Source organism: Kogia breviceps, chromosome 5 (genome assembly GCF_026419965.1).
Source record: "Kogia breviceps isolate mKogBre1 chromosome 5, mKogBre1 haplotype 1, whole genome shotgun sequence".
Taxonomy (NCBI): domain Eukaryota; kingdom Metazoa; phylum Chordata; class Mammalia; order Artiodactyla; family Physeteridae; genus Kogia; species Kogia breviceps.
In genome coordinates this window covers 148,182,215-148,209,496 of record NC_081314.1, presented here as the reverse complement: position 1 = coordinate 148,209,496, position 27,282 = coordinate 148,182,215, and the positions used below count along the sequence as shown (strand labels likewise).

The following is a 27,282-nucleotide window of genomic DNA, read 5'->3' as shown; positions in this document are numbered from 1 at the left end:
TCTCGGCTTGTATTCAATACCGCGTCCGGAGCTTGGGCATCGTGTCACGTTCCGTATTTGCAGCGACCCTCCAGCGAGGCCACTCAGACATCGATCTAAAGGCCGGCTCACCGCTGCCCCCCTCCTGCGCCCGCGCAGGCTTCCCAGGCGGGTGGCGTCTCCGCCGAGGACACCCCCTCACCCTCAGAACTCTCCTCCTTCCTCTACCGGGCATCCTGGGTGGAGGGTCACCGTCACTCCGGGCTTCTCGATATTTTTGGTGTTTGAGTGTAAGGCTCTTCCTCGGTGCAGTTGACAACCTACTCACTCATCTGTTTGAAACGGAAGCGAGTTGGCACTGATTTGAGAAGTTCCCTGTGTGCCACGCTGTGACAGCACCAGGGTGCGTGAGGTGACGTAAGCACAAGGTGAAAGCTCCAGGGCAGCCGGGCAATGGAGCACTCGATTCACTCAGCAGCAGCAGGAGGTGGATCAAGGCGCAGCCCAGGGATTTGGGTTGTTTGCCAGATGCCGCGGCGGGTGGTGAAGCCCAACAGGGCAGCCCCTGCACTGGTGCCCAGAGGGACACGCCAGGGTGCCTTAGGTTAGGAGGAGCGCTGTTTCCTTGGGAGCCTTAGAACGGTGCTGCCTGACTGAAGAGCGGGCAATGTCCTGGAGGTTGTCTTTTATCTTAGAAATGTATGCAGATTGTGCATTCGGAATAATCTGTTGATACCGATGTTTTAAAAATATTGTTACCTAAACCCAACTCCCAGAATCTTTGGGTTAAATGGATGCTTCAGTAGGAGACAGGCCCTATTGATGCTGTTATTGGTGCCCTGGGTCCCAGCTGGCACTTTCTCAGTTTCGGTACCACAAGTCCCACATCCCAGGACCCCTCAGTTCCAGGCACATGGGCGGTGCCAGCCTGGCTGTGCTGCACAGCACAGGTGGGGAAGCATGTGTTAATATTGGCTCTGCCACAAGACACAGCTTCCATGGAAAGGAACTGCAAAAAGCACATCCTTTTTGTACCTCAGAACTTCAGTTCCCAAAGAAACTAGTTTATTCTGAACTTGCTGGCCTGTCCAGTGGGCCAAAGCCTCTAAGTATTGATATCACACACCTGCTACTCAGAACCCTGGGGGTACCAGGACCGACTGACCGAGCAGAGAGTTGCCAGACTGAGTGAATAAAATACAGGGCGCCCAGCTACACTTGAGTCTCAGAGGAGACGTGTGGAGGGGGCCTGCTTCCCTGAAGGCGAGGCCGTCCCACCAGCCACAGTGAGGTGAGAGCCTTCTGTTATGATGAGCACCTCATATTGGGGTTTTTTTTCACCTGAAACTAATCCTGCTACAAGCTGTGAATACACACCCTGCTCTACAACAGGAAAATGATGTGACAAAGACAGCAGGGGCGCAGACGTGGACGCAGCTAAGAAGATACCCAGCACCTGACAGGCGCTGTTGTCTGAGCGTCTTGGTGTTGATAACAATGCTTTTCATCGCCCACACGTCCTTGAGGCGGCCAAGCGGAGCTTTCCTTTCGTCTCCATGGGAACCACACCCTCTGACCCCTGCCCGGCTTGCGGGGACGGGGTGTGGTTTGATTGCAGAGAGGGCAACTACTTCAACAGGAGAACATGAGTATTTGTGCAAATCCATTACTCTTTGGAACTGCTCTCAAAGTACTGTGTTGTTTTTTATAAATCACCATGGTCATTTGAAAGGACAGTGTCAGACTGAATTTTTGTGACACCTCTACCGCAAAATATGCACCATCGTGAGGTTTGTGCGAATTGTTTAATTTTATTCAACACGACAGATACCTCCTGCCACGTCCAGGTACTGAGGCTGCATCCAGGAACACACGAGAAGAGAACACCCTGCCCTCATGGGACATGTTTCTGGTTACAGGAGACAGACAAGTTGTGTACTGTGCTAGAAAATTGTACAGGACATTACATTGAAATTCTATAGAGGAGTACGTTGGATATGTGCTGTGAAGATAAAACCTTTTCTTTTTCAAAAGGCGCATATATCCTTGCCACAAAGCACTAAAGGTGCTGACTTTCTCTGAAGTAAGAATGGGGTTCTAAGAGGCATAAATAGATCAACAGATAGATCAGTGGGCCAGTCAGCAGAACCACCATGAATGTTACGGAAAAAAAAGAAGACTCGCGCGTCTAGTTATCCGCTGCACATTACTCGGTGGAGAAGCCAGAGCAGCAGCGGGGCGGGGGGAGGGTGGTGTATGGCCTGAGGAAGATGACAGCCCCTTGCTGGCCTCCTGAAGCAGTGGCCTGGGGGACTGCCAAGGGGGCCGTGGGGAAGTCTGGACCCGCTGCCTCTGGGAGCTGCTGGTCAGCAGGCTGGCGGTTGGGAGGGGAGCCCATCCACACCTGGGGTGGGGGAAGGGTCTGGCCGCTGCTCTGCTCCCTCCTCGAGCTCCCAAAGCTCCTCTCTTGGCCGAGTGGAATCCAGAACCACACCGACAACGGCATAAAACCGCCACAATCGCCAATCTCACTTTTTCGAACCTAAAGCGGTGTGAGGGTAGCCACCGGGGCACCAAATGTGTTCCGCGTGGATTCTCGCTCTGACTGCAGCTGGGCCTGAAAGTCGCCTCCTCTGAACTGCACGGGTGACAGCGAGGGAGCCCCGACACGGTCCACGGTGTACTTTCAGCAAATAGTCTGAACGATAACTGCTCATCCGGCCCGCTAGTGGCCAGCCCTGCCCACCGCCCCCCTCGTCCGCCCTCCCCGCCGTCTCCATCCTCTGTCCACGATCCTCCATCCCCGTCCCCGCCGTCGGGGCCGCCCTGAGGCCACGAGGACGGAACAGGCGGTTCACACACACTCTGCGGGCGCTCGCTGCTTCGGGATCTTCTGCAGAGCTCCCTACCGGAACCCGGATCCCCGGAAGCAGCGTTGATCCCACAAAGCGGCTTAGGGCCCGCCCCCGCCCCGCCCACCGCGCACGCGCCCCGCCCCACGCATGCGCTTCGCGTCCCGGAAGGGCTCCTGTGCCCCCGCGGCGACCCGGAAGCAGCCCGGGCGTCGGGCGGGAGGGAGGAGCGCTGAGGAGGCGAGGCCAACGGCGCAGCTGTTGCCCGGAAAATGGCGGGGACGGCGCTCAAGAGGCTGATGGCCGAGTACAAACGTGAGTTCGGGCCCGCGCGCCGCCCCTCGGCCCCCCGTCGGGCCCCGCAACCCCGCCCGCCTGCTGCTGGCGGCCGCCCCCGACGTCCGGGTGCCGGGCGTGGACTCGGTCCGCCTCCGAGCCCGGCCTGTCTGCGCCGTCGGGGCGGGTTTCGTGTGGTCGCCGGGGGCCGCCCGCGACCCCGGGCGGGGAGAAGCTGGCGCGGCGCTGGTCTGGGGACGCTGGGCTCCGGCTCTGCCAGCAACCGGAGGGCTCCCCGACCCAGCCTCGCGAACGCCGGCGGGCCGGGCGGAGGGACAGCTCACCGGCCTAGTGAGAAGTTGCGGGAAGCGCCCTAGGAGGGTAATCGCGTACTGATGAGGCGGAGGCGAAAGGTCAGATTTGGGTTTTCTCTTTGACGAGGGAACAGGGTTTTTGGACAGCGCCGTCTGCCGTTCTTCCCGGGTAGCGTTGCAAAAGCCTCCGTGCTTTCTTGGCCCGCAGAATTTTCTGATGTTTGGGGAAAGCAAACGGAGAAGCGAGAAGCGTGTTCTCCCTTTTACAGCGGAGGCTCCCTTGGAGGAGTCGCTGTGAGAAGCCGGGGATGGATGCCCTTGTGTTTGCTGGGCGCAAGGTGGGAGGGAGCCTGCTGGGGGTTCACACCTGCCTCTGCTTGTTAGTTGTGGACCTTGACTTCGGACGTCGCCTTCTGCCTTTCCCCGTCTGTGAAGATGGTGCTTAGCCAGGTACCTGACAGCTGGCTGTCCGCAGCGTGAGCTGTTCCTGTTGTCGTTACACTGAGGACACTTTCCGAAGAAACTTGAACATAAACTAAAATAACGAATGTCGCAAAGCTAACTGGTAAATACGCACGCAGCTGAATTTCCTAAACCATCTTGGCTGCCCTGCGCAGGGGGTGTCAGTGTTTGGCTAGAGCAAACCAACAGAGTTGCGAATGCAGGCTCATTAAAAGAAATGGTTAGATAACGCCCTGGATAACATTAGATAACCATCTAGCGTTCTCTAAAGTAAGAATGTATATTTAGAGGAGACTTTGCGGGGGCAGAGTGGGGGAAGAGATGTTTCCCCCTGAACAGAGGGTTGGAGATATGGGGGCCGTTGCCTCTGTCTCCTCTTGGGAAACCTGGCTGGGGGTCAGATGTCTGGGAACACGTGCCATTTCCTGCCGTCCTGGTCTGTGTCGCTGCATCTGTTTTAGTTTATTTGACCCTGTTTCTAGACTGCCAGCAGGTACTATTTTCTCATTTCTGTAGAGAAGGACTTTGTTAAACCCCTGCGTGGGGAATTTAAGTGGCTGTTTCAACCCAGTCTTTTCATTGTTGAGCTTGTATTTCCTAATATTTTCCCCTTTTCTGTGCTTACAAAAGTCCCATCCACGATCTCAGCCATGTTGTCAGTTTGTAGTAATAAAATGTAAGTAGCAGTTGACTTCCAAAGCTGTATCACAGAAGTGTATCCTGTGTTTTTATGTCTAAATATACGACATTTCGGAGTGTGTCGCAGACAGAGCTTTACGGTTGTCTCCCTAAGACTCCCGTGCCCGGTTCCTCAGTCAGACGCTGACCTGGGCACCGTGTGAAGGGACTTTGGAGATGTTGCTTACAGGTAACTAACGAGCTGACATTAAGGTGGGGAGAGTGTCCTGGGTTATGGAGGTGGAACCCCATTGTCACGTGAGGCCCCCAGCGCGGGGAGGAGGCAGGAGACCCAGAGCAGGAGGAGCACCCCCTGCCGTGGCTGGGCCAGGAGCTGCGGAACACGGCGGCTTCTCGAATCTGAGAATGACCCCGGCTGACAGCGGTGAGGGCCCTGGAGCCTCGGTCCTGCAGCCGCAAGGAGCAGGATTCTGCCAACCCTCTGAGTGAACTTGGGGTGGCAGCCTTGTGAGGCTCTCGGCAGAGGACCAAGTGGCCTGTGCGGTGCCCGGGCCCTGACACACAGAAACCGCGAGATCATCGGTGAGTGTTGCTCTCAGCCACTGAGCTTGTGGTCATCGTCACATCAGCCGTGGAAAACGACTCCAGTGTGTTGCTGGGGACGTGCAGTATCTTAGGAACATGATAAAATCCCACTTAGTGATTCTTGTCTTTTGTGTCTTAGCATCTGGTTTGCCCTCCTACCACATTTTTAAGGTGGCACATCCAGTAGAAAGGTAGGCTTTACAGAAGCAACTTCTGTGCGGAATGGGTTTAGGTAGATTTGGATGGGGTTCAGGCCCCCTGTCTTGTATCTGGAATAGTCACAGAGCTGCAGAAACTCAGAGGTGGTAGGACCTTGGATATGATTCCATTCAGGCCCCTAATTTTACAAATTTATAGGAAATTGAATAACAGACAAAATGATTTGCCCACGTTCTTACAATCAGAAAAAAAGAAAGATGGGAAAAGAAACGAGGTGTCTTAAACCAATATCTTTTCTCGATGTTTTATCTTCATGCATCGTCCAGCCTTTTCTAGGAGTATCAGAGATGGGCTTAAGTATTAGTTGCCAGGACTCCCGTAACAGAGTAGCACAAGCTAGGGGCTTAACACAACAGAAGTGTATCCTCTCACGGCTCTGGAGGCCGGAAGTCCCAAATCAAGGTGTGGGCAGGGCGGGGCTCCCTGCAGAGGCTCTAGGAAGGATCCTTCCTTGCCTCTGCCAGCTTCTGGGCCTTGCTGGCAGCCCACGGTGCCCCTTGGCTAGTGGAGCAGAACTGCCGTCTCTGCCCCTGTCTTCCCGTGGTCGTCTTCCCTCTTATAAAGACACCAGTCACTGGTTTAGGGCTCATCCTAATCCAGCGTGATCTCGTTTTAACTTGATTACATCTGCACAGCCCCCGTTTCCAAATAAGGTTACTTTCACAGGTTATGGGGGACACTCTTCAGCCCAGTACGGTGTCTAGTAGGAACCCCAAACGTACACGTGTGGCGCCGAGCCGCTTTGCTCCTGCACCGTGGTTGTCCCACAGCCTTACCTGTCTCCGTGGTGGCCTTATTCTTCGAGCTGTTTGGGCTCAAAACCTTAGATTGGTCTTTTGAGGACTCCCTTTCTTCTGTATCCAAGTGTAGCCTGTTGACCTGCCTCCAGACTTTCTTCATTTATCCGGAGTCCAGTGCTGGCTCAGGCCACTCACCTCCGGCCTGCGTAACTGCAGCCCAGTCCTGACGGCGGTCTGCTTCTCTCTTGCCCCGCTTGGCTCTGTTCTCAGCACAGCAGAGTCAGATGGGGTCGCTCTGTCCTCTTGGGGTGCTGGTCCTTCCTTGCCCTGCTCCCCTGGAGACGCCTTCTCTGAACCACCAGACTCAGCCTGGCCTTCCCATTCCTGTCATCCTTCCCTGTCATTAACCCGTTTGAGTTTTTTAAAGCATCCTTTATTGTGAAGTATGTTACGTATGTACAGGATATAAAAGGTGTACTTTCAGATGAAATAGTGAAGTGAACACCTGCACCTGTGACACGGGCGTAAGAAGCAGGGTGTTAGCAGCACTGAGCAGTCTGGGTGGGCTGCTTCCCGCGCCACCAGGAGTCACCACCGCCGAGTTTTGTGTGACTTGTTCTTTTCTTTTTCTTGATAGTTCTATCACTTAATATCCTTCTACACAACATTTTATTTACTTCTGCGTGTGTTTGTACTTAGGGGAAATAGGATTGCACCGCATGTATTCTGCAGATTGAGTCTTCGCTCAGCACTCTTTCTGAGATGCATTTATGTTGAAACATATAGCTGTGTCTATTTTCACTGCTGCATAGTATTTCGTTTTATGAATAAGCCACAACTTGTCCTTTACTGCTGGGCATGTAGGTTATTTCCAGCCTTTGCTTATTATACAGACTGGCTGCTGGGGACAGTTCTGGTGCCTGTGCACAGTGTGACGCAGCCCTGGCACGCTCACGGGTCGGCCTTGTGGACGACGCTTCCCTGTGTGCGTGTTCTGTGCGCGTCGCTGCGGATGTTCACCGACACCTTGGTGTTGTGCGGGCTCTGTTTCCTCCCACCCGCTGGGTGTGACGTGGTTTCTTGTGGTTTTAATTTGTAGATCATGACCAATGAATGAAGGTGAGCATCCTGTCATGCTTTCCCTTTGTGAAACGTCCGTATCTTTTACCAGATTTCCGTAGTGTGCTCTCTCTTTCTTACTGATTTGTAGGAGTTCTTTATAAATTCCCTATCCCTTTTTATATGCCTAATCCTTTGTTGGTTATATGTGTTACAAGTGTTCTATCCCAGTTTGTGCTTTGTCTTTTCAACCTTTGTGGTGTCTTTTTTTCTAGCCACCCTTTAAAAACAGTTTTATTGAGGTGTAATTGACACGCAGTAAGCTGATGTATTGAAGCGTACATTTGATGAGTTTGGATGTACGTGCACACACCTGTGAAGCCATTGCCACAGTCAGGATGCTGAGTAACCACCGCCCCCCAGTCTCCTCCTGCCTCTTTGTAAGCTGGCTTGGCCTTCTCTCTCCTGCGCCCCCAGGACCCAGGCAATGACTGATCTGCCTTGGGTCACTCCAGCAGTTGTTTTGTCCTTTCTTTGTCAGCGGCCCTTCACTCAGCATAATCATGTTGCAGTTCACCCAGCTTGTTGCTTGGGCCGGGAGTCCCTTCAAGACCACAGCTTGTTGCTGCATTCACCTGTTGGTGGACCTTTGGATTGTTTCCAGTTCTTGGCTATTACAAATAAACCTGCTGTGAACGTTTGGGTTAGGGTTAGGGTTAGGGTTAAACCTTTCTTTCCGTGGACGTATTCTTTTGTTTCTGTTGAGGAAGTTCCTGGGTCATATTTGAGGTGTGTGTTTAATTTTTAAGAAGTAGCCAAACTGTTTTCCCAAGTGGTTGTACCATTTTACATCCCCACCAGCCGTGTATCGCGTTCTACTTCCTTGCTGACCCTTGGTATGGTCAGTTTTAAAGTTTTTAGTCATTCTTTTGGGTGTGTAGTGACATGTCATTGTGGTTTTAGTTTGTGTTTTTATATGCATCCATATATCTTTTCTGATAATGTGTCTTGAATCTTTTCCTCAGTTTTAAATCAAGTTTATTGTTTCCTTATTAAGTTGTAAGAGTTCTTTATATAATGCAGGTACAGGTGTTTTGTTGGATATTTTGTAAATATTTTCACTTAGACTGTAGTTTGCTTTTTTAAAAATTGTGGTAAGAAACACATACTGTTGTCCTGTTGCCGTCTGAAGTGTACAGTGCAGTGTTGTGAGCTGTGTGCATGTGGTTGTGTGGCAGGGCTCTGCAGCTCCTTCACTAGGCTGGACGGAAAGACTGTCTCTTGAACGACAGCTCCTGTGGTTTGCCTCGTAATTTTCATAACATTGCCTTTAAAAGAGCAAAGATTTTAAAATTTTCAGTGATATCCAATTGATTGACTTTTAAAACATTTCTTGCTTTCTGTGTTGTGTTTAGAAAATCATTGTCTAACAGAAGATCACTAAGGTTTTCTCCTATGATTTCTTTATACTCTCAGCTGTTACGTTTCAATCTGTGATCCTCGTCAAGTAAAGTTTTGTGTGTGGTATATGAGATAAAGGTCAAGGTTTATTTGCAGATGATTTGCAAACGGCCGTCCAGTTGTTTGGGCACTGTCTTAGTTTGCTTGGGCTGCTGTAACAAAGTACCACAGGCTAAGGAGCTTAAACCACAGAAATTATTTCCTTGCAGTCAGAGATCCAGTTGCAGCAGGGCTGGTCCCTCCTGAAGCATCTCTCCTGGGCGTGTGGACAGCCACCCCCTCCGTGTGTCCTCACAGCGTTTGTCGCTCTGTCCATGTCTGTGCCTAATCTCCTTCTTATAAGGACATCTGTTAGACTGGATTAGGGCCCACCCCGATGACCTCATTTAATTACTTCTTTTTTAAAGACCCTAGTTATACACTCTTCTGCACTTTTTGTCATTTACTATGTCCTGGAGTTCATTCTGTACTAGGACGCAGAGGCGTTCAACATTCCCTTTTACAGCCGCAAAGTGTTCCATCAGTAGATGTATCATAATTTGACTGGTCCCCTATTGATAGACATTTGGGTTGTTTCCAGGTTTTTTTGCTATTACAGAAAGTCCTGAAATGAATAACTTTGCGCATGTGTCTTTTCTTGCCGAGGGGTGGGTTCTGAGAAGTAAGGCTACTGGTCAGGGTTTATATTTACGTTTTGTTCTGCATGGTGTCTATTTTTAAAGCCACTATTTATTTACAGCAGTGTTTTTATTAGCTAATTAACATTCTCAAGGAATCAGTGGCAAAGAATGGTCATTGCAAATTTCTCTGATATTGTTAAGATTTTGTTTCTCTTTTTGAGGTTGTTTTCATCATTAAACATGAAACTATATGGTTGTGGGTGTGTGTTTTAAAAACAAAAAACAAAACAAGGAAACAATGTAATCCAGAAACATTCCCTCCGACTGGAGAACTCGGTTGCTGTAATTCTTTTCTGACCGGCAGGTGCCGCTGTTGACCAAGGATGCCGGTGGGCAGGCTGCTGGAGGTGGCAGTTGTGACCCTGAAGGGAGGGTGTCACGGAGGGGAGTTCCCAGGGGATCTCCGCAAAGGAGAAGTAAGGCCAGCTCTTTCTGGTGTACGTTCCTCCTCGAGGCTCCAGGTGTCCCGCTCCCTTCCCCACCGACCTTCTATCCTCCGCCCCTCTTTAGCACTTTGCAATTCATCCGCCTTAGTCTGGCACTGGGCTTTTTCTCATAGAAGATGAGAAGTTCTGGGGATGCCGTGTACAGCATGGGACTGTAGTAAATAACTCTGTGGTGTGTGTTTGACAGTTGTTAAGAAAGTAGGTCTTAAGAGTTCTCAGCACGAGAAAAAAATCTGTAACTCTCTATGGTGATGGACGTCAGCTAGACGCATTGTGCTGGTCATTTCACAATAGATGCAGTTATGGAATCGCTTTGTTGTACACCTGAACTTAACATAATGTTCCATGTCAGTTATACCTCAGTTAAAAAAAAGAGAGCCCACATTCAACACCACCTGCCCAGCAGGCCTTTGCGGACCACCTGGCCGCGGCTTGCTGTCACTTCGTTGGGTTCTTCCCCGCGCTCCTCAGTCTCTGAAACACCCTTTGTGCTTAGATGTCTCCGTGTTCGCTGCCTGCCTTCCACCACTAGACTGAAGCTCACTGGGCGCAGGACCTTGTCTGTCTCATTCAGCACGACACCCCTGCTGCCTGGAAGAGCTTTGCAGAGAGGAAGTGTAATTGATATTTGTTAGTTGATATGTGATTAGTGGTCGGCTACTTCTGGTCATACTGGCCAAGTGTGGGCGCTCAAGCCATTGCCCTGCGGCTTGTCTGGCTCCTCAGAGCTTCATATATCACCACGAAGCAAGCGTAAAGAGAAAAAGAACACCTGGAATTGAATGATTCTGTGATTAGAATTGTAACTATAACATTATATAGGGGCTTCCCGGGTGGCGCAGTGGTTAAGAATCTGCCTGCCAATGCAGGGGACACGGGTTCGAGCCCTGGTCGGGAAGATCCCACATGCCGCGGAGCAACTAAGCCCGTGCGCCACAAGTACTGAGCCCACGCGCCTAGAGCCCGTGCTCTGCAGCGAGCGAATGAGAAGCCCATGCACCACAATGAAGAGTAGCCCCTGCTCGCTGCAACTAGAGAAAGCCCGCGTGCAGCAACAAAGACCCAACGCAGCCAAAAATAAATAAATAAACAAATAAAAACAAAACAAAAAAACATTATATAGCAGAATAGAGACACATGACCAACTTTTAAACCACCAGTCAGAACAATATTTTCGTGACAATGGAGAAATACTTAGATTGTCCTTGTCTTACAAGATTTAGATTCATCGAGACTCTTCAGCAGTGGTATTGGCGAATTCTCCTCCTTACTCTTGCTTAAGCTACTATCCTTGGTCAGAGCCCATTCTCTGTCCCTTTTGGGAGAGTTGCCACATGTTACAATATAAAACTCCTTAATCACATCCAGTGACATTTCACCTGCTATTTCCCCGTGTTTTTCCAGAAGTTGACACATACGGGGATTGTTATAATTTGTTTTAAGTTGCTCTGCATGTTGGTTGCTACCTAGATTCTGAAGCTAGTCTTCTAAGTCGTGACATCAACAGTTAAAAAAAAAAAATTCTTTGACACGTCTCTTGATGCACATGTGCACATATATCTGTGAGTTTGCCCTCTGGAGAGGGATTTCTAGGTCATAGGAGGTGAGAGCAACCTCATTTTCAAAGTAGTTATACCAATTCACACTCCTTCCAGCATTCTCTTTCTGTGGCTCCATTTCTGTGTGGACACCTCGTAGGGTCAGCCCTCTCAGCTGTGGTCACTGGGCGCTTCTGGTTGGGGTAGTACTCTGCTTGTGGGCCCAGTTTGCATTTCCCCACAATTAATGAGGTTGAACACCTTGTCTTAGGTTTATTGGTCACTTAGATGTCTTGTGTGTGTGTGTGTGTGTGTGTGTGTGTGTGTGTGTGTGTGTGTGTGTGTGTGTGAGAGAGAGAGAGAGAAGTGCCTGTTCAAGGCCTGCTTGTGCTTGATTTTCTTTTGGGTTGTTTATATATTTGTGTTGATTTGTAAGGCATTCTTTCGAAGTTCAGATAGTAGCTCTTTGTTGGCTATATCTGTTGCAGATGTCTTCTTCCTCTCCGGGGCTTACCTTTGCATTCTCTTAAAGGTGCGTTTTATTTTGTTTTGGGTTTTTTTTTAAGGATAATGAAGCTATTTTAGTATTATTTAAAATAAGAACAACCTTTAAACTGTATAAAGTGGGCAATAGGGGAGAAGCACGCCTTCCTGAGAAGGGTCCTCCAAGAAGGGTCTTCTCATGGGCAAAGGCAGGAAGGGTGGGTGGGCAGGAGGGAGTGCAGGCCTGGATGTCAAGCAGTGCTTCCTCGGGGCGGGCTCTGCAGGTAGGAGAGGTGGCTCTGGGGCTTGGCAGCCCCTGGCTGGAGTGGAGGGAGCTGGCCTGGCGGTCGGTGCCAGTGACTCAGGCAGGGGTAGGGCAGGGGTCAGCTGGTTTAAAAGAACTGTGGGTTCGAGTGTCAGGAGGAGGTGGTGGCCAGGCCTTGGCTCTCAGAACTCAAGGGGGATGTCAGGCTGCAGGAGGCCCCGGCCCGGGAGTGCTGATCCGTTCCCATCTCTCCAGCGAGTCTCTGTAACTGTGCCCTGGGCAGGGGGTAGCCTTGCCTTGTCTTTTTTGAATGTTAAAAACAAAAATATCTTTTGACATCAGACTTTTTGTTGTTTCTTTCTTTTTTTTGGCTGCGCCGCTCGGCTTGCGGATTTTGGACGAGGGATAGAACCCGAGCCTGCCTCCCTCCCTCCCCCAAGACCGCCAGGGAGTTCCCAGAAGTTCTTGATTTTAGTGCTCTTAATTTTATCAGTCTTTTCCTTTATGGTTCGTGCTTTTTGGTTATTAACTTTACAGTTAGTTCTGTTTAAGAAGTCTTTAAGAGCATGAAGAGATTCTCTGCATTATCCTCTAGGGGACTTACTGTTTTATAATTCATAAAAAATATTAATTTGAGGCAGTCAGCTTTATTGAAGTAAAATTTACACACTATGAAATCTGTCAACTTCAAGTATACCATTTGTTTTTAATTAATTTATTTTTGGCTTCGTTGGGTCTTTGATGCTGCGCGCGGGTTTTCTCTAGTTGCGGCGAGCAGGGGCTACTCTTCCTCATGGTGCGCGGGCTTCTCATTGCGGTGGCTTCTCTTGTTGCGGAGCACGGGCTGTAGGTGCTCGGGCTTCAGTAGTTGTGACTAGCAACCTCAGTAGTCGTGGCTCACGGGCTTTAGAGCACACGCTCGGTAGTTGTGGCTCACGGGCTTAGTTGCTCCACGGCATGGGCTCTTCCCAGACCAGGGCTCAAACCCGTGTCCCCCGCATTGGCAGGTGGATTCTTAACCACTGTGCCACCAGGGAAGTCCCAAGTATACCATTCTTTGAGCTTTGACACGTGTACGCTGTGTATAGCTGTCAGCACAATTGTGACAGACTGTTTCCATTGCCCTGGAAAGTTCCCTTGTGACTGGCCCCTGGTCTCTGGCAATGTTGGATTTGCTTTCTATTACTATAGCTTGCGTTTAGAATTTCGTATAAATAGACACAGTGTGTAGCCTCTGTGTCAGGTTCCTTCACCCAGCCCAGTGCTTTGAGAATCACCCTTGTTGTCACGTGTGCTGGTGGTTTGCTCCTGCCTGTTGCTGCCTAGTGTTCCTGGTGTGGATGGGTCACCCCTCATTCATTTACCAGTGGATGGATATTTGGGTTGTTTCCACTGTGGAGCTATTGTGAGTCAAGTTGCTGGGAACATTCACATACGAGTCCGTGGGGACGTAAGTTTTAATTTCATTTGTTTGTATTCCATTCCTATTTTCAGGTACCATCCTGTTTCAGGACCCCTGATTTGTGTGTCCAGCCTGCACTACTGTTTAGGGCTCTAGTCTCACATCCAGTTTCCTCTTTGACCGTCCGCACTTAGATGACTTACCAGCATCTTTTTTTTTTTTTGCGGCACGCGGGCCTCTCACTGTTGTGGCCTCTCCCGTTGCGGAGCACAGGCTCCGGACGCGCAGGCTCAGCGGCCACGGCTCACGGGCCCAGCCGCCCCGCGGCGTGTGGGATCTTCCCGGACCGGGGCACGAACCCGTGACCCCCGCATCGGCGGGCGGACTCTCCACCACTGCGCCACCAGGGAAGCCCATAGCATCTTTAACTTGATGTTTTCAGAACTAGACTATTTTCTTCGCTCTGAAACGTGTTTCTCTGGTGGGGTTTTCCAACTCAGTAGCACGTGTTCTCCCTCTGGTTCAAGTTCAACGCGCAACTGCATCCCTGACTCTCCTGGTCCTTAGCTGCCTACAGAGTTCAGCACGTGCTGTCTGTTATGTCTGGTTGCAGCCGTGCAGCCGGTATCAAGGCTCCAGGATTTCTTTGGGCTTCATGCTCGCCGGCTCCGCTGTAGGAGCAGGTGCAGCAGGATCTACCTTAGCAGGTGTTGAACACTGCGTCTGGCGCAGCCGGGGGTCAGATCCCAGAGAGGAACGCAAGAGATCTCAGGATTCTTAATGCAGTAGTACCACTTTGATGGTAAAACCATTATTTGTATCATTTTTATTAACTGAATGTATATACACTTTGTGTTAAGATAAATAGACATTTCTGTTGGGGAAGGGGAAGGAGGTACTTCGCTTTGTCCACAGTCTTTAATCCCTGAGAATCGAGAATAAGAAAATATTACAGACTTACAGCACCAAAGCAAGCTAATGAAAGCACAGTGTAAACCTTTTCTATAAACATCGTAGTCAATCAGGTATTTTCCTGAGCACCCACTTCATGGCAGGTGCTCTGCTAGGTGCTGTGAAGCGGCTCACCGACCACCGAGACAGGGCTCCTGTGTGTGCACAAAGTAGTCGAGAAAACCAGTTTTCATTTCTCTCGGGTAGGCAGTCAGTCGTAGAGTTGCGGGGTCTCAGGGTGAGTACATGTTTGCCAGGGGCAGCCAAAGCATGTTGCATTCCCACTGGCGAGGCGTGAGACCCAGCTGCTGAACTTACCAACGCTGGTATTAGCAGTCTTTAAAATGTTAGCTCTTCTGTTCCAAGTGAAGATACTCTCACCGATAGGGCTGTACAGTGTCTGTCAGTGTCTTAATTTCCTTTCCCTCTGACTCAGCGTGCCGAGCGTCTTCTCATGTGCTCGTTTGCCTCCGTGCCCTCTTTGGTGATGGGTCTGCTGCATTCTCTTGCCCTGCATTTCTCCTTTACGCTCTTTCAGCTGCCACACTCACAGCACTTCTGACGACAGACGCGTGGGGGTTCTCCCACACCTGGCACTTCTGTGACCCCAGCTGGGTGTCCCGCGATTGCACTCAGTTGTGACACTACCTACCTGGAGTTAGTGTGTCGGATCCCACAGCCTCAGGGCCCAGTCCCAGGAGACTGCTGCCGCCCCCCCGCCCCCCCCCATTGCACATCCAGGGCATCGCCTGCGCTTCTGACTGCTCGGCTCTAAGTTGGAGGTTTCCATGACCCCCTCCTCGGGCTTGATTAACCTGCCAGAGCAGCTCACAGAACCCAGAGAAGCATCTGACTTGCGTGATTCCCAGTACGCTGTAAAAGGGTAGAACTCAGGAAGGGCCGGATGGGGGAGACGCAGAGGAGGGCAGGGCTGGCGAGGAGCCCGAGGTCCCTGCTCTCTGGGAGCCTCTCGCCGCCAGCCCTCCCTCCACGTGCTCCGCAGCCGGAAGCTCCCTGACCTTTCGCTGGTGGGGCCGGCGGGGTCGTGTGGAGGCTGCCTCACGCGCCTGCTCACCGGCCACTCCATCTCCAGCCCCTCTCCCTCTGGAGAATGGCGGTGGGCCTGAAACCTTCTAGTGACCGGCAGCCGCCCCCGGAGTGGGGGGTGCTCCTGGTGCTCTTGTCGCTTGGGGATTGACGAGGGGCTTGGGGGCTTTGCTGGGGACTGGGGCAGAGGCTCCCGTGTATATTTTCTACTAGCTCTCACGCCCCTTCTCCCCGTTTCCTTATACACTTTGATTTTTGTACATGGTTTGAGATAGGGAAAAGGGTTTTCTTTTTTCACCCCTGTTCTTCTGTCCTTCACCTCTTTCCTGCGGGGCGACCTTCCTAGCAGATGGAGGACGTCTCTGTGCGTGGCCTGCGCCGGGCGTGCTCACTTCTGTTCCATCGTCTGTTGAGCTTCGTGCTGGTGTCTGCTGCCTACTTACTGCCGCTTTGTAATGAGTTTTGCTCAGCCATGGATGGTCCTCAGTTTACCCTTTTTACAGAATGCCTTGGCTGTTCCGGTCGTTCACACGTTCATGTGTGTTTACCTAGTCAGAGTCAGACAAGAAAGCCTGGTGGGGTTTTGGCTGAGGTTGCGCTCGATCCGTAGCTTCAGTCTGAGGAGGATCGATAACTTGGTAATGTTGAATTTTTAGTCTATGAACATGATACAATCTCCATTTATTAAGGTCTCTTAAAATTTTTTGTTAATGATGTTTTCTATTCTGTTACAGATCTTGCACATCTTTGAAAAGCTAATTTCTGCATGTTTCCCATTATAATTGGTGTCTTTTTTAGACTTTTCTAACTTGCTGATATATAGAAGTACAGTTCAGTTGTATGTATTGACCTTGTATTCAGCAACTTTGGCGAACTCACTTTTTATTATAATTTACCTTTTGACTCTTTTGGACTTTGTAGGTAAGTGGACCATCTGTGAATAATGATGATTTTTTTCTTTTCCGGTCCTTAACGCTTTATGTTTACTTGGCAGGGAATGGTTAGTTTTATGTCTCTTCAGAGAACTAGCTTTTGGTTTTGTTGATCTTCTGTGTGTTTCTCACTGTTTTAGTCATGTCCCGGCCCTGCATTCGGCCCAGAGGGGGAGCCCTTGCCCCTCGACCCCTTGCTCCCGTGGCCGTCCTTCTTGCCGAGTCCTCCTCCATCTCCTGGTGTTCTCCTTGCCAGATTTGCCCGCAGGTGTGGTTTCATTCTGTAGCCTCCCATATATCATACAAAGCGAGGAGGCCAGGAGTGGAAAGGACAGCTTCCAGGTTGGCAAAGCCGTAGAACAACTACTAGCCTTAAATTGCTGAGGAATGCTGCTGCCGATGGTTTCTTCCTGTTTCTGCGCTCAGTCTGCTGTTCTGTGGGACCTCACACGTGAGGGGGCTTGTGGATTTTGTAGTCTGGTGTCGGAGGTCGACAGCCAGCCTATACGGTGCTGACGGACTTGATTATACCAGGCTTTTGAAACCTCGGCACGGCCTCATAGCTCTGCTTTGTCACATTCAGAAAGCTCTGTGCCCACTCTCAAAATGACAGGAAATCCCTTCAGTTAGGAAATAATATACCTTGTTTGATTTATGAGCTTTAATCAAAATAACCAGCCAGGAGTATTTTGGAAAGAGAGTTAACAACACCTTTTGTTTGTTTCTTCATTGTAAGTTGAAAGTGTTGACAGTTCTAAATTTCTGCTTTTTGCTGGTATAAAGAACTATTGACATAGTCTTGATCAGAAATGTAACTGCAGCAGGTGTTCACTTGGGACAAGCAGAATTTTAATTTTCATCTGCTAATATGTATGCCATATAATTTATAGCCTTGTGTACGTTTTAATGTTTTTTGTTAAAATGCAACATAATATTCATTTTTTTCCCTAATGGTTTTACTTTTTAACCTTATAGAATTAACACTGAATCCTCCGGAAGGAATTGTGGCAGGTAAGGTAGTGTGAAGTTCGCCTCTTTATCATTTACTCCTAATTGCCAAAGTTTCCTTCAAAGTAAAGTTGTGGAATTTCTTCTTTTCCTGCAGGCCCCATGAATGAAGAGAATTTTTTTGAATGGGAGGCATTGATCATGTAAGTTAATCATATGTGTTGTTTGGTTTTAAGCCCTTACTGGAAATTAGAGCCCTGAATCACATTCTGCACTGTGAGCGATCAGAAGCATCAATGGGAAAAAAGGCCAAGTGCGCCTCTTTCATTGAGCTTTTCCTCCCCTCCCCTCCCCCCCCCTCCTCCCCCTCCGCTTTCCTCCAGTTCCCGGTTCTTCAGCCCCGGCTGCTGCTCCTTTTCTGTGTCCCTTGTCTGGCCTTCCCACGTCCCTGACTTAGAGATTTGGCTTAGTTCTGAGGTGAGCGCTGTGGTTCCTGACCTCATTCTATAGCAAGATCCTGACTGGATTTCATATTTCACTCACAGTGATGTTGCTTGGAAAGAGCCAAATGGACCCCTGATTCCAGAGTATTCTTTGGCCCTATGACCCAGGCCCTTTTTTTCTCATCTTTCTACCTTAGATGTACAATTCTTGCCATTCTTAGACTGTACTTTTAGCAAAATGTGGTTAGGTAGACTTTAGGAAGTTGAGATTTATAATCCATTTCAGTAGTCTCGTTAGTAAAATGAGAAATGAGCTAGAAAGTTTTCAGGTGGGGTTTTGTTGGGCTGAGGCATGCTCTAGTGGGGACGCCTGGAGGATGTGGGGGGGGGGCGTGTAGTGTCAGCCTCATCAGACTTTCTGCGTTTGCCCCGTGCTTGCACTGCTCCCTGTTGTCTGTGGAGCTTAGATTAATACATGAAAATTGGTGGGAAAATGAGTTTTTTCATAAGCAAGTTGTTTTTAAAATCATTAATAAACACTCTCCAGAGAAAGTACAGCGCACCTAACATTTCCTGATCATTTGTTATACCCTAATTGCTTGGGCCCCTGATACCCATTTTTTTTCTGTGTTTAAATGTTTCTGGCATGACGATGACTTCACAGTCTGTGTTTGTATCTAATACGGCCTTGTGTCTTTCTCCCCCTAAGGCACTTACAAATTGCGGGGTGGGTCTCCCACAGTGGTGTCCTTCGTTTGATGTGACAGGGCATTGTGCCCTCGGGTCGGCTATAGCTTTTTATCTTTAGGGAAACAGTACCCCGCAGGGCAGCTGTCCTGGCTGAGGTGCGCAGATGATTGGACGGCCTTTGTGAGCACGCAGGTCAGCGGCCCCTGGCAGTTTTTCTGTCCCACGGGGGACTATTGAGAAGCCCTTCCAGGGACCCGGAGCCTTCCAGTGTGGTTTTCTTTTAAGGGTTTATTGTTAAGAATCTGTTAGGATAAATATTACTAATTATAGATAACGTAAAATTTAACCAATATTTTGAAAACTTATCTTAAAAAGTAATTAGAACTATTTTTAGGTAGAACACTTTTATGTTTGAATAAGGCTTTTGCGTTAGTATGGAATTCCCCTTCTTCAAGATCTGGTGAGTTTGTGGGTTTTGGTCCTGTTCCAGATCCTTTCACAAGCAAGAGGCCGTTTACAAATGTACTTAAAACATCTATTAAGGAATTAACTGTCCTATTGATTTGTCTCGCTCCGCTGTTTTGGCAGACAGCTGGCTGAGTTTCACTCCTTAGTGATAGGTTTTCTCTCTCATTTTATTCTTTGATCGTTTCCAGAGTTTCTTCCATACTCTGGTGCTTCTGAAAACCACACTTGCCTCCGTTTCTGGGAGTCTGGTGCTGTTGCAGTAGTGCTTACCTACGGAGCCTCAGCTGTGCAATGAAGAGAACATTTTTCAGATGTTCAGGCAACAATTACTGAGTGCCTGTTACATTAGGGCCCTCGTCTGAGGATACAGGCGTGTCCTAGGTGACCCCAAATCTCTACCCTGAAAGAACAAGATTAAGGGACCAGGATGGGGGACACAACAAATTAACCAACAGCAATAAAATCACCACAGCCTGTTCTCTGATTAAAAGGAGACAAGAACTCTAGTGACTCCCGGCCGGGCTTAGGGCAGACCTGTGACCTGTGACCTGTGACCCAGTGGGAGCGGGCTGGGGCTTCTGGTCAGTGACACTGACGGCTGCGGGTGGCTGGCCTGGCTTTATGGTCTTGGGCAGTCACTCTGCCTCTCTGATCTTCACTTATTTGGATCAGTACAGAGCCTCGACACCTTTTTAGACCAGCGGCTTCACTTCCACCTCTTCCAGCTCCAGGGTCTCTGGCCCTTGGCTGTGGCGGGGCAGCTGTGGAGGGTCGACGCAAGCTTCTGCAGGACAGCGGTTTATCCTCCGTGGCTGGAAGAGGCGTGAAGCCCCTGGCGTCTTGCTGCCCCGTTTCTGTCCTGCCCCAGGTTTCTTCAAGCAGCCGCATGGTGACCTCCCTGCCTGGTCTGTGGCCGAGCCGCTGTCCCGTCTCTAGATCAGGGCCCCGAGGCTGTGGTGAGATGAGAAGGCCCTTCCCGTCCCCAACGGTTGGGGACCCTTGGCTGACCCCATCCCCGCATCTCTGCTGGCGCACTTGGGTCCCAGCTGGTTCACACCTGCAGCAGGGAGGATTCCCCCGGCTGCGGCCCCTCCTAGGCTGTGCTTGGCTCATGCTGGGTGCCCGGCCACGGTCACGGCACTGCCCTCTACACCAGGCTTCCTTCTTTACAGAAGCCTGGCTCCTGTCAGCATTGTGCCTGCTCACATAAACCTGAGGTACTACAATAGATGTTTATAATTTGCTCTGTATGTTCCCTGACCCAGCGGTTCCCGCCCGGGGAATGTCTTCGTCAGACATTCTGTTAGGAAAACCTCTGTGTGAGGAAGTTTATGACAACATTCACTGCCGTCATAAAAGAAAGTGGGAACATCATTGTCCAGTATAAGTTACGGGCATCCAATCAGCGGGATGCTGGCAGCACTGCCACGGTTTAGGCAGACGCTGGACGACGGGTCTAGACCAGTGTTGTCACCAGATGTGGCCCTGCCCCCAGGGACTTTGGGCAGTGTCTGGAGACATTGTGGCTGTCACACCGGGTAGCAGGGGGAGATCTCTACTGGCCCCGGGTGGGAGAGCGCTGAGCGCCCCGCCGTGCCCAGGATGCCCGAGGTGGCAGTGGTGCTGAGGCCGAGAGACCCTGGTGTGGCCGGGTGCATTCAATAGCTTTATTGAGATAGAAGTTACATTCAGAGTTTCACCTGTATTAAGTGCACAAGTCAATGATTTTTAGTCAATTAAATTTATAGAGTTTTGCAGTCATCACACTTCTCTTTTAGAGCATTTCCAAACACGTGCTCCTGCCCCTGTGCACTCAGTGCCTACTCCCCCCCCACCACGGGCACCCTCTGATCTGCTCTCTGACTGTTGATTTGCCTTTCCTGGACTTCTGCTGCAAGTGGGATCACACCATACAGCATCTTCGGTGTCTGGCTCCTTTTTCTGGGCGTGGTGTCTTCGAGGTTCCCGGCGCAGCCTGTGGGAGCGGCTCCTTCCCGTCACCTCTGAGCTGTGTCCACCGTGAATGGACCCGCTCACCCGTCGACGGGCATTTGGCTGCTTCCCTCTTCGGCTGTTGTGACGGTGCAGCTGCGAACACGGGGCCTAAGTCTGTGGGGACGGGTTTCCCCCTCCCTCGGCTGGAGGCACAGGAGTGGGCCTCCTGGCGTAAGGTGTCACCATTTTACACTCCCACCCGCAGTGCTGAGTTCTCAGCTCTCCACTTCCTTACCCTCTTGGTGGTATCTGATGCCAGCTGTCCTGTTGGGTGTGAGGTGGGTCTCATTGTGGGTTCGGACTGCATTGCCCTAAAAACTGATGCTGTTGAGCATCTTTTCATGGGCTTAGGAGCCATTCACCTATCTTTTTTGGTGAACTTAAGAACTTTTGCCCTTTTTTTTTTTTGCGGTACGCAGGCCTCTCACTGCTGTGGCCTCTCCCATTGCAGAGCACCGGCTCCGGATGCGCAGGCTCAGCGGCCGTGGCTCACGGGCCCAGCCGCTCCGTGGCATGTGGGATCCTCCCAGATCGGGGCACGAACCCGTGTCCCCTGCATCGGCAGGCGGGCTCTCAACCACTGTGCCACCAGGGAAGCCCTTGCCCATTTTTTAATTGGGTTGTCTTCTTATTTGGTCCTAAGAGTTCTTTATATATTTTGGATACAAAGTCCTTTATCAGATGTATCAATATGATTTTCAGATATTTTCTCCCAGTCTGCAGCTTTCCTTTTCCTTTTCATTTTTCTTTTCTTTATGTTTTAGGCCGAGCTGTGCGGAATGCGGGATCTTAGTTCCCTGACCAGGGATCAAACCCATGCCCCCTGCATTGGGAGCGTGGAGTCTTAACCACTGGACCGTTAGGGAAGTCCCTCCTTTTCATTTTCTTAATGGGGTCTTCTGAAACACAAGGTTTTCATTTCTAATGAAAGGCAGTTCAGCAGTTTTTCCTTGTATAGATTATGCTTTTGGTGTCATATAACCCAAGGTTGAAAAGATTTTCTCCTGTGTTTTCTTCTAGAAGCTTTATATTTATAGCTCTTAAATTTAGGTTTGGGCCCATTTTGGATAATTTTGGAGTATAGCATTAGGTAGGAGCCAGGTTCATTTTTTGGCATGTGGCTGTCCAGTTGTCTTGCACCACTTGTTGAAAAGAAAATCCTTCCTGCATTGAATCGCCTTGGACCTTTGTCGGAATCAATTCCCTAAGTGTGAGGGTTCACTTTGGACTCTGAACCCTGTTCCATTGACCTGTGCTTGACCCTCCGTGAGCACCGCACACCCCGTCACTGCGGCTCGATGGTGAGCTTTGAGGTTGGGGGGCGTTTTGTTCTCCTCTTTCAAGACCTCTTGCCTGTATTCTGGGTCCCTTGCGTCTCCTTTGGAATCTGGGGATCAGCTTGTCCTTTTCTGTGAAGAAACCAGCTGGGATTTGACAGGGATTGTGTTGAGCCTTTAGGTCAGTTTGAGGAATGTTGACAGTTTAACCATCTTGAGTGCTCCAATCCACGTGCCTGGAGTGTCTCCCCACTTATTCAGGCCTTTAAAAATTCCTCTCAGTGATGCCATGATACGTTTTTAATAAAAAACGATCCCGTTTTTGCGGATGAAGGTATGTGAGTGGATGCACTTGGAGGGGAAGCCTGGGAGGGTGACCGGACTCTGTAGTGGCGCCTCAGAGCTGATTCAGGAAGGGGGTAAGGAGGCGTTTGCTTTTTACCTTATTTACTTATGTATTTGAGTATTTCTAACATACATATTCTTTCTAGTTAGAGTCAAAGTTTATGTTGCAGAAGTTATTGTCCATGTCAGAATTCACTATGAAGTTCTTGTAATTGATGAACTTATTTAGTGAACTTTAAATATAGTTCAAATATATTTGAGTTAAAGTTTTCAGAAATTGCTATTGCAAGCAAAAATTAGGGGGTGACCATAGGCTCCTTTCAGACGGATTTAATCATGAAAATAATTATATGGAAGGAAGCCTGTATTTGTTACCACCGTGCTTTCCTGCGATGGAAGACCCCGTCCTTTTCCCCCCTCACGGTTTAACCAGCGCTGGTTCTCTACATCAGCGTTGCTAGGGTGCTTAGCACACAACAAAAGAGGAAAGCGGCTCTTGGGTCCATCCCCAGAGACTCGGCGCTGAGTCAGGGCTGGTGCCAGATGGGTGTAGACACATAGTCCGGCTGAGACCACCAGGCTCCCAAGGAGACAGGCAGCGAGGGCACTGTCTCCGGGACGACGGCTCCCTGCAGCCCATCCTGGCTTTCCTGCAGGTGTAAAGGTCCTGTGAACGGGAACTTCCGGTCAGTTTCTGTGCAGCCTCGCTGCTGGCGGGGTGACCCTCACGCAGCAGGCGCTCCTTCGGTGACTTGGGGGCTTAGAGGCACAGCGGGGCACCCTGGAGCTGGAGTCGTGGCTTCTAGAGCCCCTGGCCTGGGGGCTGTGCTTGCAGCCCACCTGCACTGGGGAGGTGGGGGCTTTGGCAAGAAGCTTCGGCCGAGCTGCGGAGCCAGGGGCGCGGGAAGGAGGCGAGGCAACGCCCCTGCTCTGACGCCAGGCCCCCTCACGCCACCGCCGGGCGCTCCATGTGGGTTCTGCAGCGAGAGAGCAAGGGCAGTGACCCCTCGCCTGGACTGGAGGGTGTTTGTGAAGCAGTGTGCCCTTCTTTTTTATGCTTCAAGCGGTCATGGCTTTGGAGAATAATTGTCCCTTGGTAATCCAGCTGAAGTGTGCGCTAGTGAATGGGTTTACGGTCTCCATTATTTCAAGCCTCGTATGTATGTTTGAGAATTTTGTCTGTGTGCTGTGACAGACTTGAAAAAGAGCAGCGCAAAAACAGCTTCCTCCGCACCTGCCACAGCTGGAGTGACGTGCAGGCCGCGCTCCTGGAACATGCCTGGCGGGCAGACGGCTCACTGACGCCCAGACACACCCAGCTTCCGCGGTGGAGCGCTCTGGCCTCCCTGCCGCCTTCGGTATGCAGGCCGTGCGCTTCTCTTGTCATCTCCGTACAGTTGAAGAGATGAAAGGCAAAGCTCGGTGCTTCACTCGAGCTCAATGCTGAAAGACTAACCAAGCGTACCTCCAGTTTTTATTGGCTCTGCAAGTGACCGACCACCGGTGATGGCACGTGGCTGCAGGTGTTGAGCCAGCGCTGTCCTTTGGGAGGAGTGAGCATTGCTGGGCCCTGGTTGGGCTTAAGCTGTGGGTGCAACTCCCCCAGTGCTGGCTCCCTGGCCTCTCGTTCCCCTAAAGCCGGGAAGTCAGAGTGCACTGTTGCCTTTACAGAGGAGAGCAAGGGCGTTCTGCTTTACTCTTACTTAATACTAGTCTCAGAAAATAAATAAAACACTCACCTCAGAGCTCTGAAATAATTTAGGCCGTTATTTTAATCAATTAAGATAGAAAATAACTTGCAGGCTTTGAAGAGTTTGTAATTGCCTCAGATAAATTTGATTTTTAGGTGAGGCCTTCTTTGGTGAAAGAGGAGTGAGGCTGTTCTGAGTATGACAGGAAAGCTTGTCCAAAAATAACACTAATTATATCTCCCGTCGTGGTCCAGGAATTTACTCGATAGCTTTTTCCATGAAGTCAGTGAGCAGGCCCCCGTGCACGTGGGCTCACCTGTGTGCTGGGCCAAGGCACTGGGCATTCTGGAAGAGAAAGAAGCCCCTGTGTCAAACCAGCAGCAAACCAGAGCATTTGAAAATGGCTGTGATATTTCAGATGTGGGAGCACTTTCGGAAATGTTTGATCTTGCTTCTGAAGCTGTGGACGACCTAGTGGGTTTTGCTTTGTTTTTTTTATTTTAAAGAAGGCTCTATTATGAGAAAGAAAGACCCGAGCAAATATCAAAGTCTTGAGAAAATACCATTTGGCTCAGTCCAAAAACACTTAGCTACCCAGACATTCTTTTCTGTTCTCACTTGGTGGTGCCGGGAATACCAAGGCGCTGCGAGCATTCCTGGTGTGGCCGCAGCCCCGATTCACAGGCTCCCGGGTTAGCAGCCTGAGCTGCCCTCTGCCCTCCGCTGAGCCACCCGGTCCGGGACCTGGCCTGAGTCAGGTGATCCTCGCTGAGGTGACAGCACTGCTTCCTGGCACCTTCCCTCGGAGGGCCAGCGCAGTGGTGTTTATCCTCTACTGTGGGTTGTAGGCTGGAAGAGGGGCAGGGGGGCGCAGGCTCCGCCTGCCGTCGGCGCTGACCCCCTCCAGAGGGAAGGGCTTGGAGGGCGGCTGTGGGGAGCCCCGGCCCCCGAGCTCGCCTCTCCGCGTGGCCGTCCTGTCCCTGCTTCCTGCCGGGGCTCTGGGCGCTGCTGTCCGGGACACTCATCCCTCCACGACAGAGTAGCTCTCCACTCTTGGTTTCCCCAGAAGTAGCAGGGACACAGTTTTCAGAATCCAGATGTGTGTCTTCAATTGAAAAAGACGTGGCTCCACCAAACCTTTGCTGCCTTGTTCTTGTTTGGGCCATTTTACCACCCCCTCCCCACCCCATGATGCAGTTCTGGCCTCCACTGCACTGGTGCCGTCGAAATCCCTAGGCGTTGTCACCAGGTGGAAGTGAAGCCGCCTGCACAGTTTTCTTTGAGAATTTTTTGTCTACTTGAACTGCTGCTGTAGCGCGGGGTCTCGGCCCCTGTGCTGGTCATTGGGGCTCGTGTGTTACGCGCTTGGGGCCTTGCCGTCTCCGCACCCAGAAAGAGAACGGGGTTCGTCTTCGTTGTTGAACTGACCGGTCTTCCCAGAGTGCTTGTCTGGTGTTGCTGTGTGTAGCTGTCATTCAGCAGCTCTGCCTCCTGACAAAAATGTACAGAGGAAAGATGGTGTTAGATTTTAAACTAGATTTTAAACTGCTGTCGTGCATGTTTTATAAAGGACGTTTGTAAGGGGAGGAGGCGTTCCTCTCTCTGTAAAGGTGCGAGCTGGGCTGCTCTCCCTCTCCCTCTCCCTCTCTGGCTGGGCTTCACGTCTTGTCTATTGGTCAAGATAGTGTTAATTTATTTATACATATAGAGCTTTAAAATTTGACAGGACTTTGGAAGTGGTTTGGCCCGTTTCTGCCATTTTCCACATGAGGAGGACGTGAACTCGGGCAGGCAGGCAGGCATGAGCCTGGTGACGGTGAGGACTCAGGTGACCACGTCGTCCCAGGATGCGGCACGAGCCCAGGCGTGCAGGGCAGGGCTTGCGGCTGACGCACACGCGCGTGAGCGTATCATCAGTGATCTGTACGCGCTCTGTACGCGCTCTGTGTCTGTTTCTTGAAGGTTACAAAACCACTTCTCGGGCGCATTTAAAAATTAAAAGCAGCCTTTGAAGTAACAGCTCTTAACCCCTCCTTCGTTAGTACAATAGAATCCTGCTCTAACATGTACCAGGATTTGTATCTTTATCCTAAAATGTAATTGTACCACATAGAAAAACAGAATCCCTGCGATCCTGCAGTGTCGGCTGCAGTTCTTTTCTCTGATCCCGTCATTTTCAGCAGGTGTTGCTGCCCCACTCTCAACCTTATTAATGTGAAAACTGCCTGTGATCTGGTCTTTGTGATTTAAACCTGATTGGAACGGAACAATGACACATTACTTTCCAACCATAAAAAAATACCAATTCATGGTTATTATAATATTTAGATAATCTTTTCATGCACATTTGTAAAGCAGTAGGTATTTCCTTAACTCGTTTCTAAAGTGTGGTAGACATTGAAAAAAATCTACCTTGAAGTTCTGTCTCTGTGTTTTGTATCTTTTAGGGGCCCAGAAGACACGTGTTTTGAGTTTGGGGTTTTTCCTGCCATCCTGAGTTTCCCACTTGATTACCCGTTAAGTCCTCCAAAGATGAGATTTACCTGTGAGATGTTTCATCCCAACAGTAAGTGCTTTTGAAGTAGTTTCGATGGTTCCAGGAGAGGCCTAGAGACCGTGCACATGTGGGCATTCATGGTATACTGCTGTTTTGCTCTGTGTGTGGAATTTTCCATAATACAAAGTTTAAAAATTCATTATGGTCAGAAGAGTTGATTGAGGAAGTCAACAAGTTCAAAGTGATTAACCATAAAATACAACTATGAAGAGGATTGTGGGTAATTAAATAAATGATAAGGGCCTCCCTGGTGGCGCAGTGGTTCGGAATCTGCCTGCCAATGCAGGGGACACGGGTTCGAGCCCTGATCCGGGAAGATCCCAGATGCCGCGGAGCAACTAAGCCCGTGAGCCACAACTACTGAGCCCACGTGCCACAACTACTGAAGCTCAAGCACCTAGAGCCCGTGCTCCGCAACAAGAGAAGCCACCACAATGAGAATCCCGCACACCACAATGAAGAGTAGCCCCCGCTCGACGCAACTAGAGAAAGCCCGCGCACAGCAACAAAGACCCATCGCAGCCAAAAATAAATAAGT

The 27,282-nt window shown here is 50.2% G+C and overlaps 1 protein-coding gene across 10 annotated transcripts in view; it reads left to right on the top strand.

The window, feature by feature from the left end:
* The first annotated feature begins 3,017 nt into the window (after nt 1-3,017).
* UBE2G2 (ubiquitin conjugating enzyme E2 G2) overlaps nt 3,018-27,282 on the top strand; it is a 30,562-nt gene continuing 6,297 nt past the window's right edge. The window contains exons 1-4 of one of the 10 annotated variants that reach the window (XM_059065393.2): nt 3,018-3,146; nt 17,306-17,341; nt 17,436-17,481; nt 26,635-26,753. In XM_059065393.2, the coding sequence (XP_058921376.1) occupies nt 3,104-3,146; nt 17,306-17,341; nt 17,436-17,481; nt 26,635-26,753 (244 nt within the window). In that variant the 5' untranslated portion in view covers nt 3,018-3,103. Of the gene's footprint in view, nt 3,147-3,592; nt 3,987-16,475; nt 16,599-17,305; nt 17,342-17,435; nt 17,482-26,634; nt 26,754-27,282 lie in introns of those variants that run through there. The other 9 variants (XM_067035235.1, XM_067035241.1, XM_067035240.1 and 6 more) reach the window with 9 other exon arrangements.